At 34.5% G+C, this 23134-nt stretch overlaps 1 protein-coding gene across 1 annotated transcript in view; it reads right to left on the bottom strand.

Moving 5' to 3' along the window:
* TENM3 (teneurin transmembrane protein 3) overlaps window positions 1-23134 on the bottom strand; it is a 546591-nt gene that overhangs the window by 111263 nt on the left and 412194 nt on the right. Inside the window, 2 exon segments of the mRNA XM_039882598.1 lie at window positions 1381-1595; window positions 15760-15882. Coding sequence (XP_039738532.1) covers window positions 1381-1595; window positions 15760-15882 — 338 coding nt within the window.

Here is a 23134-nt window from a genome sequence, read left to right as displayed (position 1 = left end):
CTATAACATAATATGGTGTCAAATAAAATTGTGATCTAAAGTTTAAAATTGGATACTAGTACACAATAAAAAGTATTTGATGTATAAGGATTAAAGGCATTTACTTTAATAATCTAGATCTGAAAATGTTAAATAAAAAGTTTAATGCACCAAAGCATGATATTAAAAAATTTTACAACTATATAATTTGTGTATATATATGACACTTTCCCTGATCCATGATGATATTAGAGAAAGCATGTTCAAATTTTCTTACTAATCTTTCTTTAAATACGTAATTTCTTATTAGTATGTAATCAATTTTTTCTTTATAATTTTCTATTTTATATTCCTATGTTATAGAAAAAGCATTTCACATAAAATTATATAAAATAAAGCATACGTGAAAACCTTTCAGTCCTCACTTTAAAAATCAAATTAAAATCGGCATGAAATTCCATGGGCAAAAACACTTTAAGCTCATCCAATTGTCAATTTAAATTAACCATTTATTATATTTTTTGTAATTCCTGTATTTACTAATGTAATAGTTGATCTTAGGAAAAGTCGGAGCTCCAATTTTATGGTAGGTAATTTAAATAATTTCTCTTAGACACAATAGGACCTCCTTTAAATCACAATTTCCAATTTCCGCACCATGACCCAGTATTAGATTATGAAAAAGCCTGTGGAATTATTGACGGTGCCTCTCTATCTGTGACCGTTATGGTGAAGTGATCTGCATGCAAGCGAATTGACTTTAGCATTCTTTGAGTCTATGATGTAAGAATGTCTTAATTGTTTTCAGTACCACAGTAATGTGATTGATCATCCTTGGTTATCTGGGCAAGTTCTTTGGCCTCTTTATTTCATTGTTCATCATTTGTAGATGAGAAATTGTGGCTTGAGCCGATGAAGTTCATATTTATGTTTACCTTCCAATAATATGTTTACTAAGAGCAAATCTGGCATAAAGTAAAAAAAAAAAAAATAACACATTTTCAACAGACTGAATACATCTTTGAGATGAAAATGTTATGCATCTATTATATGAAGGGAATAAGATCATCCAAAATTACCATAGGATCTTTGTAAAACATTTGAAAAATCCATGGTGTTTTACTAGTGCTCAGATGATGTTCAATATTCATTTAGTTACAAGTTTTAGTACATTTTAATCAATCAATAATGGTTAAAGCAAGTCAGGAAGAAAATGCTGTTCTTTCTACTAATTCAAAAACCTCAAGATAAGTGTTACCTACACTCAAAATTCTTCTCACTGTAAAAGATCAATACAAAAGTGGTCATCAAACAGTTAAACTGCTGAACTTAAGAAACAGAATAACTTAAAAAATGCAAATAAGCAGTTTTCATTTTATTGACAACAAAGCCTACTTCTACCTGAGTATGGGAAGGTGGTAAGCCTTTTCGGCCATACACTCCAATCAATGCATCCTTCTGAAGAGAGATATTGAATTTAAGAAACTGTGGCTGATCAATAAAGAGCTGTGATCTCCAGAAGACCCCAGGAGGAACCTCTTGGATTGCTCTTCGGCCAATATCAAGTTCTCCGGAATCTATGGTGTTATTTTCTTGTGTAAATCCACCTAATTTTCCTGAACAAAAGAGATCCATTGAAGAAGAATGAAATTAAAAAACAAAACAAAACAAAACAATGTTCTTTTCAAAAAGTTCTTTTTGCTAGACAGTCAGACATTTCATCTTCCTCTGATAAATGAAATACTCTCATATAATTTTTGCTTTCCGATCTTTTCTTTAGATATTGTTAGTTCAGCTAACACATTCTTTAAGATATTTAAGTCAAAATCCGTCGACTTCCCCCAAGGTATGCCTATTACCGAAACTGTTTTCACACCTACAGTCTTTCTTGATCACTTGAAACATAATTATCTTGCAAATTATATGTCTTGTTATTTCTTGGGAGAGATTAAGTCTGGTACTTATCAATCATTCTAAACATACTAAGTGTAAATTAAGGCAGAATGGATTATGGAGATTTTCAAATCAATCCTAAAACAAACAACAGAACCAATCAAAAGCACTAATTCATGTAGTCCCCTCTAGACTATTTATTAGAATGAATGAAAAATCAGATGTTGGAAGGGAAATGGAGAAGGGGTAGAATGAATATCATGAGGAGAAAAAGGCAGTAAATTTAAATTCTTATAAAGCTTTTGATGTAGGCTGCTACAACTTTTCTTCTTTTGACCCACATCTCAAATTCACTTTCAGCATTAGCAGGCACACTTGAATTACCCCTCTCGATGACCTTTAAACTGCAGGAACAGACTCTTTGCTGCCTGAATCTCTGTAACCCCAACAGAGACCAACTCCTCTCCTTCTACATGGCCTGGTTTTAGGAAACAGAGGCAAGACTCACCTTTTTCGGTATGGTGTGGCCCTTCCCTCTTTGCTAAGGTTCTCTTTCCATTATTCTGAAGGGGTTAGTGATAGAAGAGGTTTTATAATTTGCCTTAAATGGAAATGAAATAATTTGTCTTTCATCTAAAGAGGGTCCACAAAAGCTAAGGAACAGAATGAAACTGGACAAATTATCTTCTATCGATTCAATCTTTTTAAAGTCACAAATTGACCTACTGCTAAGTTTGTCTTTTTAAAACATTAACCTGATAATTCAGACATTATATATTATGATACAATGTCTATTATATAATAGCCTCCAGAGAAACTGTTAATTCAAAATTTAGAAGATTAGATTTCAAAACAGAGAGTTGTGAATGATCTTAATTTAATGACAGAGGAGTCTTCTGAATGCCTATGAAGAGGTTTTGCTTTAACTTTGAGTTCATTTTTGAGCTTCTACTAGGAACATATATAACTGTAGGTGATACGCAGAAATATAATCCAAAAAGCAGAATCTTAGAGAATGTCTACTCTGGCTTCCATGGCTTATGCCATCAAGCAACTATACCTGGTTGGGAAGACAACACCTGTAAACGGATAAATTAAATAACAATCTAAAGTAACTTGATTAAGGGTCAGAGGAAGGTGATAATACTGTAGGCTGGAGGGTGAAATATTTCACAGAAGAAATAATTAAGTCGTGAGGTAAAATTTGAAGGACATATAAAAATAAGGTTTCTGAGTTGGGGTGAACATCACGATTAAAAACATGGCATGCACTAGGGTGATGGCGATCAGAGAGCTCCATCTGGCTAGAAATGAAGAAAACTGGTTTTGAAGCTGGACAAACCTGGATTTGAATTCTTGCTCTGTCACTAACTAGCTGTGTGACCTATGAGATCTAAGTCTCATCTGTAAAACAGGGATAGTAATAATGCGATCACTGTACTTGTAAAGATTACTTATACAAAGTGCTTGGCCCTCAATAGGTATTGAATGAATGAAAGAAATTAATGGGTTTGCCATAGGAATTATGGGAGATAAGATTGGAAAGGGAGAATGACATCAGTTTGTGGATGGCCTTGAATGCCAAGTTACAGAATTTGGTCTTTAGACTTCATGTTAGTGATTTTTTCTATTTTGTGCTTTCAACTCTATCTAAGAGTGTTATTCTACCCCTTTTCCTGAAGATGTATATATTTACTAGCATTATGTTACAATGCATATCATGTACGGCATATTTTAAAAATAGATATTTGAAGTAGTCTTAACATAGGTTAATTGTATTTCAATGCCACAAAGGCATTTATTTGTCCCCATGTTGTGTTGTGTGTGTGTGTGTATATGTGTGTGTGTGTGTGTGTGTGTGTGTATGTGTGTGTACGTATAATCGGGAGAAAAGGAATTCAACATTTCTAAGGAACATGTCTTAGTAATCGCAGATGAGTACGGTGAATATCCAGCTTAAGGCTTTTAGGGTCTAGAGTAATTCACAACAAATTCACACATAGATAAATATGAAGTTTGAGGGAGAGTATATTAATAGTAAATGTCAGGATTGTTTTCTACCTGGACTACTGTATCCTGAGATGAGACATGTACCATCCATTACGAAGGACACCTATAGTGAAATGGATCAGGCCAAAGGTGAAATGAAGTCATTGTTCCAAGGATATTAAAGTATAATAGTGTGGGAAGCTAGGAGTAGAGAAATGAGTTAGGATATAGTTGCAAATAATCCAGGTATGAGGAAGGAAGCTTAATAAAAATACATTATTTACAATCTTACTTCCCTCTTTTCTCCTGATGTTCATAATCATGGCAGTTAATAACTTTTTGGCTGTCATGTCTATTTTTCTTGAACTAATTTCATAATATAAAATGTTCTAGGGGATAAAAGTTAAAGGCTGGCTTATAGAAATCATTGTAACTTTTCATGTAGTATATCAACACAAAGATTATAAACTGCATCGTTCATTGAAATTTTAAATCTTTTATGATAGTTATACATGTTCATTTAGCAAAATTAGAACATATAGTAAATAAAAAGATAAGTATAATCCTACCATCCAGAGATTATTTTCATTTCCTATCTAACCAGAAATTTTTCTTTATTTGTTGAAATACCTGAGACTAATTTCTACTTTTCATTTTGGATGCTTCTGCACAGGCACCTACATTTGTCACAGATTAGCTTTTATTGAAAAGATTGAGAGGGGAGGAAAGACAAATGGAACTAACCTTTCCTGAGAACCTACTGTAAGGCCAGATGGTTTCACCTATATTATCTGTTTTAAATTTCAATAAAAAACTCTGTGAGGTGGATCTTATTTTGAGATGAGGAACCTAAGGCTCAGAGAAATAAATTATGTGGCCAAAGTGAGTGGTAAAGTCGGGGTTTAAGTCGAGGTCTGCATAATTCCCAAACTATGTGTTTTATATAATCGTCAGTATAATCTTTGCTTTTTATTAAAACAAAAATATTACTTTGAATTACTAAGTTTTAAATTTACCTATTTCATATAAAATCAGACATATTAACCCACTTAGCCACACTAGAAATTCGGCTTAGCTTTCAATTTTAAGACAAAGAGTTACACTTATTTTTATTAGGAAGAAATGACCAATTCTTGTGGAATAAGAACAACCATGGATACTATGACATCATATTCTTTGTGTTATAATAAGTTATAATAGATTCTTAATAAGTTTTTGGTTGACTTCCACATGAAACTATTTTTAAAATGCTGAATAGAGTAATATTCCTTTTTCCCACTAAGATCTATCAGTACACATATCATATTTGAAAAGGAAATTGTTCATATTTGGACACATTCATCAAGTTCATACATTTTTCAGGCTATTATTATACTTTATTGTTATTAAAAATTTCTATTGTTATTATCTGAAGCTAATGTGATTTAATCTACACTCTGGTATTGATCTTATCTATTGCTGTTCTAAATGGTCTTTAGCTTTAATAGCATTCCTGTGCTTTGAGAGCTGTTAGCATAAACTGGCTCTAAGCATAGAATTTTTTTCCTAAAATATTATCTTTGCTCAGGAGTTTTAGCTTCAGAAATAATGATAGAGTTCTGACGCGTAGGGTTTCGGAGGTCTTGCTTTGTTGCTTTCTCCATCTACTGATTTGGAGGGGTTAAAATTTTTCTCACTGAAATATGTGCACCCACTGTTATGCCAATAAGTGTATCTACTTATCCAATTAGTCCCACAGCTAACTTAACAATCTTTCTTTTTCAGAAAGATTGTTCTTTCATTTGTAAAACAGAAGAACCAAGGTTGATTGGATGTGCTTGAATGAGGCAGTAATAGTTATGATAATTGTTTTTTTCTCTCTGTAATGAAAAAGCCTAAGTAATCATAATATCATAGAATCTCAGAGTTCAAGTGCCCATGGAGGTCATTTGGTCCAGGAGTCTTCGAACAAGAGTAGTTATACCCTGAGGTATGAAGACTACATGAAGACTCTTCAATGAGGAGAGGAGTAAACTGTTATAAGGGGATTAATTTCTAGAATTCAACAACTTCCATATGTAGACTTTCTTTATAAAAGAAAGGCATACCTCTCACACATTCAGAAACTTACTGTGGTACACTATCTTGGAGCATAAAGCTCCCAGGGATTACAAGCAAAGGCAAATTTTAAAATACTTTTGTTGATGAAGCTCTCTTTATTCAAGACACCATAAATCCAAGGTAAGGCTACAGTACCTTTCTCTGTCTTATACATATTTCTGTCAAGGACAAAGTGCAGAGTTAAACGTAGTATTTAAGACTGGTCATAGGTTTTTGAAATCTGATAGATCCAGAGGAAGGTAAACATTTTTGTTTCACGCCCTCGTGACCCACCTCAACCACTGTCAAAGAATGCTTTTCACCTGCAGAAGAATTTCACAATTGCAAAGACAGTATCAATAAAGTAAGAAATATTAAAGGTAGTGATGCCTTATTTAACCCAATTATCAAATTCATGGCAAGGATTTGTGCTTTATCTATCTCTTTACTATCTACCTAGAGTAGGAATTCAGAACTGAGATGGTTGTGACAAAATGCATATTAATTTATTTGAACAGAAAAATAAGTCAGACTTTCTGACAGAAAGTAAGTTTGGTTTTAATGAGTACTAGCTCTGCCAGTAAATTATATAGTAGGTATTTCCCATAAATTAAATGAGCTAATTAAATAGAGGTATTTAAAGCACATAATAAAAGCCTTCAAAAAGGATAATTTCAAAGGTGAATCAAAATGAACCATAGTTCCATTTTTTCACCAAATTCTGCATATACCAGATTAAATGAAATGCCACTAAGTAAAAGAATAACAGGTATAAATAGTAGTATCTGCCTAAGCCTTGGTAAAGTCTTTTTTGGTATTCGCCACAGAAACAGAAATGGATTGATTCGGAAGACTTGGTAAGTTTTTTTGAAAGTAGTTGCCAATTCTTTGTTTTGAATAAAACTGAAGAAGAAATGTGATGGAATTGACAGCTTGTAGACCACTACACATACTATTTGGAAGTAGATCACAGTGTGATTTTTGACATATGACTAATAACGATTTCACATAATTGAATGGCATGACTCTAAAAAATATCCTTCCAGTCCCATCTGCTTATTTTGCAGCAAGATTTCTTATGTTTATATCTATAAAAGAGGAAAACAGGAATAGAATTGATATGGAATCTTGCTTTGCTCTTGCAATAAGTAATATCCATCCATGAATACATAAACTATTTGAAAAAGGCCCCATTCATCTCAGAGAGGCATATTCAATACATTTTCCCTTTTCGTATTTAATAATTATCAAAAGTTTAACATATTTATGTAATAATTAGGTTGATTTCAGTCAAACGTGTACAATTAATAATTATAAGCATGATTCAATACAGAAGAAAACAGGTTTTTAAAAACATTTAAGAGTATTATGGTCACAAGAAATAAAATTTAATTTAAATTTGTATACATATTTTGTTTTAGAAAATGATTCGAACAAAATGATTTGAAGATCGTGATCTATTATTGCCCTTCCTATGAAATATAAATCTCATTTTTAGGAGTCTATCAAATCTATTTGCTTTAAATAATTACACTATTTAGAATAAATTTATTTTGAGTTAAAGTCTTAGAATGCATCATTTCTAAAAGGTAGATGCAGATCTGACTTCTAATTATAATCAGTGATGTGGAGATAGAAGGACTTTGCTTTTTCTCTTCTTAAATTCACTGAACCGGCAGCTTAGATTAGTATAACATTCCTGCTAAAGCCTCTAGTTTAAATGTCAGGGGACTAGAGTTTTCTGAAGGGCTTTGTCTTTTTAAATCATGCACTACTGCTTTTTCAAGTCATAGCCCTTCTCTAATCTGGCCAAGTCAAGTATGGTCATTCGTGTTAGGATTTTCAAGTGCTCTTTACTGATTGTAAATACACCTGGAAGTCAGCGAGCCATCGACACAGTTTGATAAACTTGTAAATACTTGCACAACCTTTTCCTCTGAAGCTCATCGGTCCTCTCGGATAAAAGCCTGGACACAGATATCTTTCATCATATCCTGAATTCCAGAAAACTTTGGCTTCAGAGGAAATAAAAGGAAGGCCAGTTCTCGTGCTCTCTCTCCTCCCTTACTGAGATCACTCCCTCCTTAAACCCCCAGAGTCTGAACCTGGGAATGATCATAGGAAATGCTAAGGTTGTCTGTAGGTTTTACTAAGAGAAAAAGAAGGAAGGACGGAGGAAAAAATAGACAGGGCCAACAGAGTGCCCCGTAGTTATTCTAAACTCAAAGCTTGTAGGTTAGGAATCAAACCAATTAAAGCCTTCACGGTAAGAGTGTGATGTACCATGTCTTCAAACACAATAGGGTATCATCTTGAAGATTTTTTTCAACGTGTCCTGTTGGGCCTGTATGTGGGAGCCACTAGCAATCTTCTCACCTACTAACTGTGATTTTTCCTTTCATCAGTAAGCATGTGTCACAACAGTCTTAATGTCTTAAAATACAGTTGTCAGAGTGTGAAAACATAAAGAGGATGTGTACACAAAGCTACAGCTATTCTCCTCCTCCTTATTCATGTGATACTCATTTATATGAAAACTTCAGTAAAGTGGTGTTTTTCAGACAATGCCTTAAAAAAAGTATTCTGTAGTCTGAGATATTGGTAAACAATAGTTTACCAATGCTAGATGTCACAAGGACAAAACAGAGTATTTGAAACCACGCCAGTAATTAAAAAGTCTGGTATCTGAACATTATCATGTGACATCAGAAAGCCACTGAAAGTTAAAAACTACTAAATGTTTTGCCACATATATCATGAATTTGCTGCCTGCAAATGATGTGAGAAAGCAAGCCTACAATGATTAAAATGGAAAGGGAGAGAAGAAATCCAACTCTAAAAGTCTAACTCAGTTGTTGAAGAGGGTAAATGATAATATCATCTTAAGTCCCACGGAGGCACTAATAATTAAGATGGCAGGAAGCAAGGTTAGGCATTTATAGACAATCAGTAGCCCACCCTCCAATTCCATGACCTAACCTTGGATTCAGACCTTGACTCTGAGATCTCCGAGAGAACACATCTTTTAATAAATCACCATATGCGGTAACTTAACATTGTGGACACAGAGTGTTACATCATGAGCTAAGTGAAATAAAACATAATTACCTTGCAAACTAGCTGAATGGACAAAATCAATACTGCACCTAATTAAGGAACTATTATACATTGCAACAATGCAAATATTATAAACAATATTGAATAAAACTCAATGGTCCTGCAGCCCTATTAGTCCTGTCACTTCAATTCACAGACAATCTTTAACTTGTTCAAAATCTAATTTTCTAAAATTGTCTAGTATTTGAGAAAATTGATACATGATGAACAATAATGAAAATTTAAAAGTAATTTGAGTTATTTTGTTTAAACAGGATGAATCATATATATATATATGTATGTATAAACACACATGCACATATATTTGTAGTTTTTCAATTTGCATTCATATGAAAAAGAGTTTTTTTTTCTTGGATTAGAGAAGACATTTGCTAGAGTTATACCAACCAAAATTTATGGCCTTTTGTTTTGTCTTATATTATCCCAAATTATCCTATACTGAATTTTGGCATTTGTCTTATTGAAATGTCTTTGCTTCATTCCTGTCTTGTCTAGAAATTCACATGTATTGAGAACAACTATTGTGACTGTCATTGTTTTTTCACTGCTATATTCTTAGAATCTTGCTCTCTGCGTGGCATATAATATGTACTCAAAAAAATAAATGTAGAATGAATACTATGCATTTGAAGGAAGATTAAGAATAGATTTCTTTCATAAAATACAAATAACTAAAAATATACATAACTAGTGATAGGGATTTTATTACTGCTTTAGAGGATATTATTGATGCTAATTTAAGGATCTACTTAAAATTTTGCTACAAAAATACAAGTACGTAATCTTGAACTGGAGAAAAAAGAGTGAACTAATAATTACTGACATGTATCAAATACTTGTCATTTTCCAATCACTGGTTGGCATCCTACATGCATTATCTGATTTAAATCTATCTTATGAAGAAACAAGAGATTAGAGAAGGTAATTTGCTTAAAGCTATTCACTGAGTGGCAGAGCTTCAATTCTTAACCACTATACTGTATCAACGTTTGTTTTGTGCATACTTTATACAAGGCATTCTATTGGACCCTTTATATACTTTATATCATTTAGTCTTACTATTTTCATTTGTCCATTCAACAAATACTTATTGAGTACCTCTTACATGCCAATAATTGTGCTAAAAGCTTGAGACAGAGCAGAAATAGTAATAGTAATAGTAATAGTAACAGCGATAACCACCATTTTTCAAGCATTTACTATGCACTGTATACCATTTTAAGTGTTTGCATTGAATATGCAAGACCACTCTAATTGATGAGAAAATGTAGTCACAAAGAAGCTATATAACTTCTCCCAAGTAAAGAAGGCATTAAAAATCAAATCAGAACAAGGATATGAACCTTGGTGGTTTGATTCAAGAGCCTACACTCTAACACTCTGCTATATTGTTTCTACATTATAACCTGGGGTGATGAACATGCAGATTGTGGAGAGTGTTATAAGTCATTTATAGGCATCTGGCCAGAATCTAGGTGACTAAAGGGGGTCAGACAGGGTATTGGTATCTCAAATTTGTGTTTGAAGAATGGATGAGCAAAACTAGAAACATACATCTCAGATAGAAAGTGGCTTCTGTAAGTCATGTGAGAGATGAGGGGTCCAAGAAATAATCTGGAGTTAGAACTGACAGAACTTGGTGACTAACTGAATGTGGCAGATGAGAGACTAGGAGGAGTCAGGCATGACTTGTAAACTTCTGGCCTAGGTAACTAGGTGAACGGTGATGCCATTTGCTGATATATAAAGCCCTGAAAGAGAGGCAAATTTGCAAAGAAAGATAATATGCCAATTGTGTTTTCCAAAGATGGCCACAATATCTTCCATCCCTCTTGCCCTTATGCAATGTGCCCTTGTCGTTTCCTGGGGCAACAAGTGAGTTTCATTTTCCTTTTCTTAATTTGGGCTCATCTTACTGACTTTCTTGACCAACAAGGTGTGATGGAAGTGACACTCTAGTATGTCCAATACTCCAGAAGCCTTTACTCTTCGAATGCTCCCTCTTGGGACTCTCCTCTTCACAACCTGCTGCTATGCTCTGAGAAGCACAAGCCACACAGAGGCCATGTTTAGATGCTCCAGTCAACAGCCACAGTTAAGCTCCAGCCAACAGGTAGCATCAACTGCTGGCTCTGTGAGTGAGCTATCTACGCTACCAGCTCAGTAGAGCTTTCAAACAGACCCAGCTGGCATCTGAAAGCAATTGCATGCGAGACTCAAGCAAAAACATAAGAATTACCTAGTCAATCTACAGAACCATGAGAGAACAAATTGTTCTTTTAAGCCACTGAGTTTTGATGTGGTTTGTTATGCAGTAATAGATAACTGAAGTATGATGGGTTTGGTTTTTAGATGCATGGACTTTGAGATGCTTGGAAGGCAGCCAAGTGGACGTGTTCCAAAGCTATTTGGATAGATTTTATGTAGGTGATGTCTAGAGCTCGAGGAAAGAGATCTAGGCTGCACTTATTGATTTGGGAGCACACAGAATGTAACACAGCACATCGAAGGCAACCGAAGCCAGAAGGGTGAATGAGAGAAAGCAGAGTGATTATATTCTAAAAAGAGGAGAGTACTGAGTAACAGCAGTGTTTAGGGATAAAGTAGAGGAAGACGAGTCAACTAAATGAACTAAAATGTTGCTGCCAAAAAGTCAGGAAGAAAGCCCAGTTGAATGAGGTATCACACAAGCTAATGAAAACACTATTTCAATGAAGAGGGACTGGTTAACTATTAAATGTTACCAAGAACTCAAATGTGATAAAGATCGAAGGGTATTCATTGATGCTACTGACATAGCAACTGATAGCTCTGGAAGACATCAGTTGTAATGAGTGATGGTGATAGAGGACAGTCATTAGAAAGGGGTATTGCAGAAGCCATACTGTCACAGGAGTAAGTGGAAGATAAAGAAAGGAAAATAGTGAATATGCATACTCTGTTCAAGAAGGCTGGCTGTAAGGGAAGAGAAAGACAGGGAGAAGCTAGACTAGGAGGTAGACTCAAGGGATTATTTATGTGTTTTTAAGGACATCGAGAGGCTTCGGAATGGTCAGATGATAACTGGAAGGTATCAGCAGAGTGGGGAAATTTTGAAGATACAGGATGGGATCAGGAGTACTCATGAAAAGATTAGCCCTGAATATGGTGAGAAAAGAGTAAAATGGTAAGTCCAAACACATAGTAATTGAGATTTGTTTACAGAAAATTAAGAGAACTCCCTCCGAAGCTTTCCTTTTGTTGTTGTTGTTGAACAGAATGCAGAGTCATCTGCTGAGAGAGCTGAGGGACTGGAGTTTTGAGTACAGTAGGAAGATTTGAAATAATTGTTGAGATGTGTGGAAGAGAGAGTTTGCAAGAAATACAGTAGGGCTGCCAGACTATTGAAGTTGGTGAGCCAAGTGATAGGTATTATTATTCCCTCTCTTTGTGTGAGGAAATTGAGGCTCAAAGAGGTTAAGTAAGTTGCTCAAGGTTACAAAGTAAATAAATGAAAGAGCTAGGACTTGAATAGAGGTCTGTGTGATTTTTTCCAGAACATTAGGCTAAATGGATTCCTTGGTCCAGGGGAATAATTTTAGTGTCTGGGAAGGGACTAGTGTTTGAGCTAAAAACTGTGTGCTCATCTCTTTACTTACATTGTCCACTTCCATCAGTTTTGCCTGAGACCCCACACTTCTGACATCTCATCTCTAAAATCTGTAGTCAAATTTGCAGTCTCAAGAATAATCAGTAAAGGATCATGGCATGTAATAGAAATTTTTCTTTTAAATACTAAATACCATTTGAAAGCTTCAGTTCACTATTCACTTAAAAGCAAAGCAGGGAGTTTACTAAACCCTTAACACCATGATTGTTCCTTAGAATTATGTTTATAAAATAGGAACAAAATAGGACTGCATAATAAGTTTTGCATTTAGAAGCCACGAAGTAATGTTCTCATTATGCTTAGCACAATTAATTCTCCTAGTGAGTTTCGTTCAGAATTCTAAGGCTTTCTTAAGGGTTATAATCTCCTAGAATTTCCAAAGAGATGATGTGATCTGCTTCTTTGGACAGATTATGAAACTGAAGTAGTGGATGATGGTGGATGGACACTGCAGGTCCATTGTGGAGGCTTAAAAGCAGTGTTTTTAAGGTACCTCTTTTCCTGTAAATAGAGTCCCCTCATGCCCCTGCAGCCCAAGTCTATAAGTATTTAAGGATATATACCAAAAATCTTTACTTGAAAAAATGGAAATAAGAATGCCTTATACTTTAGGATTTTTTTTTCTATTTGAGAAATAATAAAGAAGACACAAGTGACTGTTATTCAGGTCACATTTTGGACAAAAGAAATCCCTTTGAATCTCATAGTCTAGTTGGCAGGAGGATCAGTTCTTCTGCAGTGTACTTAACTCATTCTGGGACATCTACTATCTATTCCTTATGTGGGAGGCTAGGAAGAAGCTACTTTACTCACATGTATATAGAGATGTTCTACAGGCACAGGTAACTGTACACAATGCACTCTATAGTCACATGGGACACTCAGTCCCTCTCAAAGACAGGAACTTCCAAAGCAGTGTTTTTGAAACAGTGGACCACAATCCTTTGTAAATTGTGAAATTATCTGAGTGAGTTTCAGCTAGCATTTGTATAAAAGGGAAATACAGTAAAATGGAACAGAACATACCAAGGTGCACTTCGCAAAATGAGGATATGTATTATTTTCGGGGAGAAACATTTCAGATGTATGCATGTATGCATATGCGGATTTTGATATAACATGTATTTCTTACTGCAGTCATAGTGAATAGAAGTATAAAAGCCTATCAGCTCCATAGAGATTTCTGAAGCCATAATTTACACAACGTTCTTCTAACATCTGAGCTGATATTATCCTACACAGTCTATTCCAGGGTTGCACTAAAATTTTCTTGCAGATCTGAACTACTAAGCAGCTTCCAAGGTTACAAAGTCAGTAGATGTAGAAGCTGGGATTTGAGTATAGGCTTATGTGAGCTCGGCAATGCTGATTCAAGCCGAGGAATTCCCTGGCAAAATATCAAGGGCCAGCGCCGAGGCTGTGGGAGGGACTCTGAATCCATAACTTTCTTGGTGTCATCCTTTTGAAGTACTATGAAATTTTCATTTTAGTCATAATTAAAGGTTAGGATGTTGTAAAATAAATAAAATGTTTACCGTAAGCTTTTTTCTCTTTAATATATTTTCTTCAGTCTGTAAAAAGTTTCCTACATATGTGCTTACTAAGTGCTACTAGACCATTTTCACAGAAACCACCCACTTTTAGAGACAGTCTAAATTTCAATCTATATAAACCAAAGATATTCTTAATTTGTAGTTACTTAATCTATTCATATGCGTATTATCATTGTATTACAAAACAATCTTTTAAAGTAATTACATTTTATTTAATTGAAATTTCCCACCCACAGTTTTAATTCGGAAAGTGTGTTTTCATTCTACTTTAATCCATAGTGCAGTGACTGCCACTGTTTACTTTAGGTGCAGTGACACATCAGTCACCAGCTTATAGTTTTGGGTCACATGTAGAACTTTTTGTATCAAATGGCCCCGTACAGGGGTTGGGGTGGGGAATTTATTATTGCTATGAAAATCTAAAGCCCTATAAAATTCCTCAGCTAAGAAGAAAGTGTCATAAAGTATTTTGTTAAAATAAAACAGAAGAAAATGGGAAAGCAAAGAACAAAAAAATAGTAAAAGCATTAGTCACAATCAATGGGTATATGTAACATAGCATCATATATATAAATATAAATGTTATATATAAATATATAATAGCTTCTTTCTAAACTTGCAAAGAAACTAGCCACATGAAAATGAACGTTACTGATGCCAAAGCAGAATACGAATGCACTAGATAAGAAGAGGAAAAGAGGAATAAAAGCTGGGGAAATGCTTAAAGGCAAACGTTATATATTTATCATGTGACAGAAAAAGGTGTCTTGATCTGGTTGCTTTGAGATATAAAGTATTATGATATTTCTCAAAAAATCAGAGGATGCCAAATACCCAACACATATATACATGCACACAAACATATAAAATGATATATAATACAAATATACATACGTAAGAATACGTATGGGTGTTTATATCAGAAAAGTGAAATAGAGCATTCTGGGTGTTTATGTTGGAAAAATGAAATACATCCTCTTAAATTCTATTTTTAATTCAGAGCTAACTGATTTGAAAGTCTGTTAGTTCTAAGTGCAAACTTTGAAAGGTTTAGAGAAAGGCAAGCAGGGGAAAGGTCAATACATTATAATCCTTGAATATGTTTTGTATTTAAAAGCTTTTATAACAGAATTAATATAGTATTCTAACTCCACGTGCTAGTTGAGTGAAGAAAGCTTAATACACCAAGGTAATATACGAGATGATACACTGAATCATAACCTATTTACAGATTAAAACAAAATACACACTTGCAGGAGGGAAAGACAGACAGGCCTATCCATCAAATCAGAAGGCAGAATATAGTATTATTCCTATAATAAAAATGTAAATTTTCAATCTTTCAAGTAAATGAATAAACACTACTCATTAGAAGATGACATCTGTAATTTCAAAACCTTTTCTCTCTCCTATATAAAGCTGGATGTAACATGGGGAAAAATAAATTTATGGAAAGAGATATCAAAATAAAAACACGGGACACATAATTCTCCCTCTTACCATTGTCGCCAGAAGGTAATGACACAGTGTTTGTTGGCATGGTATCAGAATTCACTTTTCCATTTTCAAATGTGTCATTTTCAGTCTGCTGTAACTGCCAGTTGAGGCCAAATAGATGCATTGCTGGGGGTAAAGAACACAAATTGTTAAGGGTCTGCTGCTTTTCACTATAGAGCAAATGATAAACATGTTTATAACAACAGTTATATAGAAAGTTGAAATGTCCATGTTCTGAAACACCAAGGATAATTGTATAATAAAAATTAGAAAACAGTTCCTCACATAAATGAAATTGAGGCAGCAATGCAGTGCAATATGGCTGCACCTTAACTAATAATGATGTGATATTACTCAGCTAATTGGTACAGGGAAACTCTTAGGAACGAAAGATTATTTGCTCAGCTACATCCGAGTTCCACTCTTCGCCACCATTTAAGCAAGTGGCACAACGCTATATGTATAGCAGCACTTGCCAAACTTACTTGACCACAGTCCATTTTTACATGCATAAATACTTTACTGCAACATTTATAGGTTCTCAAGAGACATGATGCTATTCATTGGATTAAGGTAAAGGAAAAATTGGTCTCACAGATAAAAAATTTGTTGGTGTGTGAGAGGATCAGAATGGATTCAGATGCACAAAATATAATAATATTTGAATATTCTAAATTTAAGGTGAACTGATTTTGAATTTATAACATACAATTCAGCAATGGCACAGATCAAGCAACATGCATATGTGTCAGGTAATTTCAAGTAGATGTCAGTATGATAACCTTTAATAAATTTAACCATTTATTAAAACTTTGTAAGTGTATTTACTAATTTTCTGTCTTTAAAATATTTAGAAATAGATCATTAGAAGACAACATAGTTGTAAATTTATACATGTAATATATGTATTATTTTTCTTAATTTATTAAAAACATTTAGAAGAATAATCATTGCCATATTAACCATTAACACTTACTAAACATTCACTTGTGTTCTGAAGAATACAGTTTAGGAATTAATCCTTAAGGAAGGCTAAATAGGGAAACCTAGTGACGGTCCTATTACCATATCATGAAAGAGAATTTTTCTTACATTATCTGACATTATTTACTCACTATACATATTGAAATTTACATGAGAGGCGGAGAAAGACTTGTGTTTAAAAAGCATTGTTAGAACCAGCGTAATGGTTCTAACAATTCACCTTAAATTCACTACCACTGTCAAAAAGCCCTTATTAAATATTCGGTATATGTAGTAACAAAATTAAACTGGCACAGTGTAAAGAGCTGGGGCTTTAGATGTAGTTAGATTTTGGTTCAGTCCTCAATCTGGGATTTAACCCTGGACAAATTATGTGATATTGCACAACATTAGGTTTACTTTAAAAACGAAGCTGGTTAAACCTACCTTATTTAATTGATGTGAACTTTTTAGGCAGCACATATGAAGCATAGCTGGCACATAACAGGGCAGTTCTTAGTATAGAGATATTTCATTTACTTATTCTGTATTCCAAATTAATGAACTATTTGAAGTCACCTGACCAGACCATGGTACCTCTCAATAAATAGTCCCTCTGTCTGCAATGCTCTCCACCTACTGTGAAATTCTCATTCTTCACTCAGATGGTAGGTGTCAGCTTCTTGGGGAAGCCTCCCTGACTGGATTAAGCTCATCTCTCCCAAGACTTTTTAGTTCACTTTTGATCTCAGTTATCTTATACACTGCCTGATACCCAGTAGGTCTTGATAAGTATCTGTCAAATAAATGCATTCTGTTTCCCGAGATTTAAAAATTTAAGAAAAACACTGTTGTGGATAAAAATATAATAATTTAAAGGAAAAGTTAATAAATGTAAACCAAATACATAAATGGCTACTAATAGAGAGTTACATTGCTAATAATTGATTGCCTTAGTGTAATGCTATATGAAAAGTAGCAGAGTGAAAGTCCACTAGTACTATATATAATTGAGTTTTTTAGAAAAGACTCAACAGTTTGGGGAACATCTATTACCAGTCTCACATTCTTTTGTTAACAATACCTGACATAAAATCATGCTATAGCTATGTTTGGTATATCAAGAAATATACCAAACATAGATACAAACATAGCTACATCTACCCTGTATATATGTAACTGATGTTTATACTCTAAGTCCCTGCTTGAATTACAGTTCACCAGTAATTCATGTTAAAATATGATTTTTTGAGGATTAAGATATAGGTTACGAAATTCTTGAATTTACAAATCATCAATTTGTAAAGTGGTATAACTGGAAGTCATTTTGCATTAAATTATGTAGGTTTGAGTGGCAAAATGTCAAGAGCTTTCTAAACATCCATCACTTCGTTCATGTTTCAAGCTTCAGCTATTTCAGCAATTTTTGAATCAAATGGGAGCTACTTTTTTTTTGCATACAGTAAAAGGTTTGACAGACATACTTTGGCATAGCAATGATAAATATTCCAAAAGGGTCAAAGTTTCTACACAAAATAATGTGTCATCATTGTGAGCTTTTATGTAACATAAAAAGTCTCTTGAATCATAGATTTGTTCATTTTCTTGGTTTTAGTAGACTTTGAAGAGGAGAGATAACCCATGGGATCACACACAGATGTGAAATGTCAAAAAGTAACATTACGTTTGTGTTTGGAAAGCTATTTTATTTTTTGCCAGATGGGCAACATCTCTATTATATATTTTTTATTACAGAGAATCTCAATAAAATGGGATTTCGGTTCTACTTAAGATGTCATATAATGAGAACCATACCCAATATTATATATTGTTTAACACTGCATTGGAAACAGAGACCAACAAGTTGTTTGTTCTTAGAATATTATGTACTTTGAAAATATTGCTGTTTGGTACTTAGTGAAGCTCTTGACACTCATTATGCATAACTTAAGATATTTATACAAATACAGAGTGTCAGTGAGATTGACTCCAAAGTCAGTGAAGAAAGAGAAAGAAAGAGAGAGAGGGGTGAGAGTGAGGGGAAGAGAGAAAGAGGGATAAAGGCAGTGAACTCATCAAAGTCAAAATGCTACAGAAATTACTGAGCACTGGTGTAATAAAAACTATATGCGATGTCTTGGCAGATAAACAAAGGGAAAATTAGTGAAACGAAATACATCTGTAATAAAGAAGATGAGCCCAATTCTTAAATGCCTGAGCTGGAAAGCAGATTTGAACCCACAGGAAGGCATTTGCCGCCACTCTTCATGACTAGTACAGCGGATTCTTGGCTTAAGCATGACTGAACAGAGGGTGTAGGAAGAGTGTCAAGAAGTGGCCGGGAGCTCTGTGTCTTCTGAGTCCCTCACCACTGTGGGCATATAGCTTAAGTGAGGAGGTATAGCTGGCAGCAATACTTGGCATTCTTGCAGCCACCGACAGTGTTCTCTGTGCTGGTGTTAGGACACTGTGATGAAATATTTTTTAAAAATAAAACATTCATTGAACACTTACTCCATATTGTGTTATGCTAGTGCTCCTCCTGTATTATCTCATTTAATCTTCACAAAGTCTCCACTGAGTAGTCACCATTACTTTTTTTTTTTTTCATTTTAAATCCGAGAAAACCGAAGCTTTCTGAGAGTTTAAGGTTCTAAGCAAGTAAGCAGTGAACCTTGACCTTAAACCAAGATCTTCTGAAACAAGGGCATACCATGACACTCCTCTCTATTTGACCGGAGGGCTGTGGAGTGTGAAAATCCACACAGGAAGAAGCGAAATGTAACTTCTGTAAAGGTCACGGGCTACAGATGATGCTTCTTTACTCAGTCTAGAAAGTGAAGGCAGACATGGTATTTGGGGGTGAAGTGTGGGCAAAGATATTAATAGGTGACATTTGTGTATTCCAGGCACTGTTCTTCCATACGAGTACTTTCCCACTATACTTACGTTATCTCAAAATATTTTTACAGTAATATGATGATGATGATGAAATTAACAGGCTATTTTGGTTAACTCCAAGTCTTAAAGACATCTTAAAAATTACCTAAGTAAACACTATACTTATGCATTTTAAAGAAATAGAAATCGTATTTATGTAGACTTAATCTTTAAAAATTATTTTTGATATCATGTTTTGCAGTTTTACATTGTTATTTCCATATATTCCAAAATGTTATCCAAGGAAGAATGGAATTTGTGGATGATGGCAATATTATTATATGTCTGATTCAGTGTTTTTCATCTTTTAAAAATACCTTGATGTGTATTATCTTCTAATAATGTATCATGGGACGAGGATCATTATCGCTGTTGTATGAGGAGGAAATAGGCCGGCAGAAGGTCAGCGAGTTACCCAATGCTTTTAAAAAGTTACTGAATAAAGAGGACTCATGATACCAGATCTCCTGACCCTATTTCAGGATTCCTTTTACTACGCCATGCTGTTTTCCTACTTGTCTAAATTGTTATGAATTAAAACTGAGCATTCACATTAAAAAAATTTAAAAGTTTTTCCCAGAAATTGTTAATTTATCTCAGCAGCAAATTATAATCAGAAGTTGTCCATTTGTTAAAATTGGCTTCTAAACAGATGATGTTTACCAACTATAAATGGTCATATTTTGCAAGATCATTTTTAAGTTGCTTGTTTGGAATCAAAATGTATTTTCTCTATATTAAAAATCTTAGAAATGGTGGTTAAGTCCCCAGCTGGTCTACAAACGTCTGTTTATATATCTAATAGAAATATATATACTCATAGCACCCAAAGGCATGAACAAGAATGTTCACAGAGCATTATTTATAATAGGCCCAAACTGGAAATAACCATGTCTGCCAGTAGTAAAATGGATAAAATTATAGTAAAGTCATATAATGGACTTCTATACAGCAATGTAAATGAATGAACCACTGTCAGATGCAACAATATGAGTAAGTCTCCCAAATATGATATTGAGCAAGAGAACCCATTCACAGAAAACATGAGTACTGTGTAAGTCCATGTGTGTAAAGTTCAAACGCAGGTATTATCAACTGGTAGGAACAAAAGTCACCAGAGTGATTACCTCTAGAGAGGAGGGGGCAGGTAATGACCGGGGGAGTCCATAGAGGGGCTTCTGTAGTGCTTAGTAATAATCTGTTTTTCTGTCTGGGAGGTAGATTCACTGGTGTGATCACTTATGATCTGTATACTTTTCTAAATGGATATTATGCTTAAATTAAAATTTTTATTTAAAAGCAGTCTATATAACACATAACATCACTAAATGATGTCTGTTTTTACCTTCCCTAAATCCTCCCTGCAGATGCTTTTCTCTGCAAGGCTTTCAGGTGTTCCTTCCTACAAGGTGACAGGTGAGGCAGTTACAACAGCCTGTTACAGCCCCCGGGGTAACTAGAATGAAGGGATACACGGAGTAAAGACGCAGTAGAGAAGAATGACAATTGACCCCATCAGGTAGGAAGAAACAGGAAGGGTGAGGAAAGTCTTCCTTCAGCGCAAATCTCTGGTGTTAGAAGAAAAGCAATACGATTAAACAAATTCACGTACTGAGTTAAACCATCAGTCCATGGCGTTCCCAGACTGATCTGTAGTTTAAAAACATTACGACTTGTCTTGGTGAGGATGTGGAGAAACTGGAACCCTTGTGCACTGTTGGTGAGATTGTAAAAGGGTGCTACTGCTATGGAAAGCAGTGTGGCAGTTCCTCAAAAAGTTAAAACTAGAACTACCATATGATCCAGAATCCCATTTCTGGGTATACCCCCCCAAAAGAATTGAAACCAGGTCTCAAAAAGGTATTTGCACATCCATGTTCATAGCAGCACTGTTCACAATAGTCAAGAGGTAGAAGCAACCTAAATGTCCAGTAACAGAAGACTAGATAAAAAAAATTGTGGTATATACATATGATAGAATATTACATTAGTTCCCCCCTTCACTTTGGGGGATATGCTCCAAGACCCGCAGGGGGAGCCTGAAACCTAGGCTAGAACTGAACCCCTACATGGGCTGTTTTTTCCTATACATACATACATACTCATGATAAAGTTTAATCTATAAATTAGACATAGTAAGAGATTAACAACAATAACAGAAAAATTATAACAATATACTGTAATATAAGTTATACGAATGTGGTCTCTCTCAAAACACCTTATTGTAATGTACTCACCCTTCTTCACAATTCTTTTCTTCTTCAAACTTTCACAGATGGAAGATTTATTCTTACCGTGGATCTCAGCAACCCCAGCACACAATTCTTTTTCTTTCCTTATTAAGTAGAGAACTTTCACCTTTCACTGAAAGGAAGTACTTTACGGCTTCTCTTTGGAACATCCAAATTGCCAGCAGCACTTCTCTTACATTTGAGAGCCATTACTAGGTAAAATAAGGGTGACTTGAACACAAGCACTGCGATACTGGACAGCTGGTCTGATCGCCAAGATGGCTACTCAGTGACTAACCAGAGGGGAGTATCCACAGAGCGTAGACACTGGACAAATAAATGATCATGTCCTGGGTGGGATGTAGAGGGATGCCATGAGATTTCATCACTCTATTCAGAATGGTGTGTAATTTAATACTTTAATAAATTGCTGATTTCTGGAATTTTCTGTTTAATATTTTTGGACCGTGGTTGACTATAGGTAACTGAAACCTCAGAAAATAAACCGTGGTTAAGAGGGGACTACTGTGTCATTCCTCTCTCTGTCTTAGGGCAGGAGAACATCAACTTCCAAGATCATTCCCAGTCAGGACTCTTTGAATTACTTGTAATATCTGACATTTACCATCTAGAAAATTAATGAGCATACTTTTTCTACTATCACCTAAGTCAATGATAAAAAATTGTAATGGTAACTGTAGGAGTGACTCACATGAACACTGAGCCATCAATCACTATTGCAATTTATGTTACTAATAGCCAAATAGTTTATTCTAGACTACATCCTTTTAGGTTGCTTGTGGTATTCTTAGATTGTAATCAATTTTAACCAGTTTAAAATTAAAATACTTCTTATATAATTTAAAAGCATTCATTCTATAACCTCTTATTTTTTTTTTCTGTAAGCTTACCCAGAGAATGTTAAGAAAAAAACCTCATTCATTGAAATAATTTTGAGACAATATACTAGTAAAGACTGATCAGTGAAATTTTATGAAGAAATTTTCTTTTAGGCTCAAAGACCATTCAAGTGAGAGAAGAATTATTGCATACGTTCCTTTTATTTTTCACGGATGATGGAGATGAAAGGAATCTATGGTATTATAGTTATTTCACCTCCTCCCCATTGAAGAAAAGGGCATGCCATTGTTTTTAACCAATATATGTTGGTTTGATACTTAAAAGTCAGCATGTGGAACACTTGAAATCAAAATGTGTAATTAAAGAAAATTATACACCACCAA

Source organism: Pteropus medius, unplaced genomic scaffold (genome assembly GCF_902729225.1).
Source record: "Pteropus medius unplaced genomic scaffold, Ma_sr-lr_union100, whole genome shotgun sequence".
Lineage (NCBI taxonomy): Eukaryota > Metazoa > Chordata > Mammalia > Chiroptera > Pteropodidae > Pteropus > Pteropus medius.
Note: the sequence above shows the minus strand (reverse complement) of the source record. Positions and strands in the feature narration are given on the sequence as shown.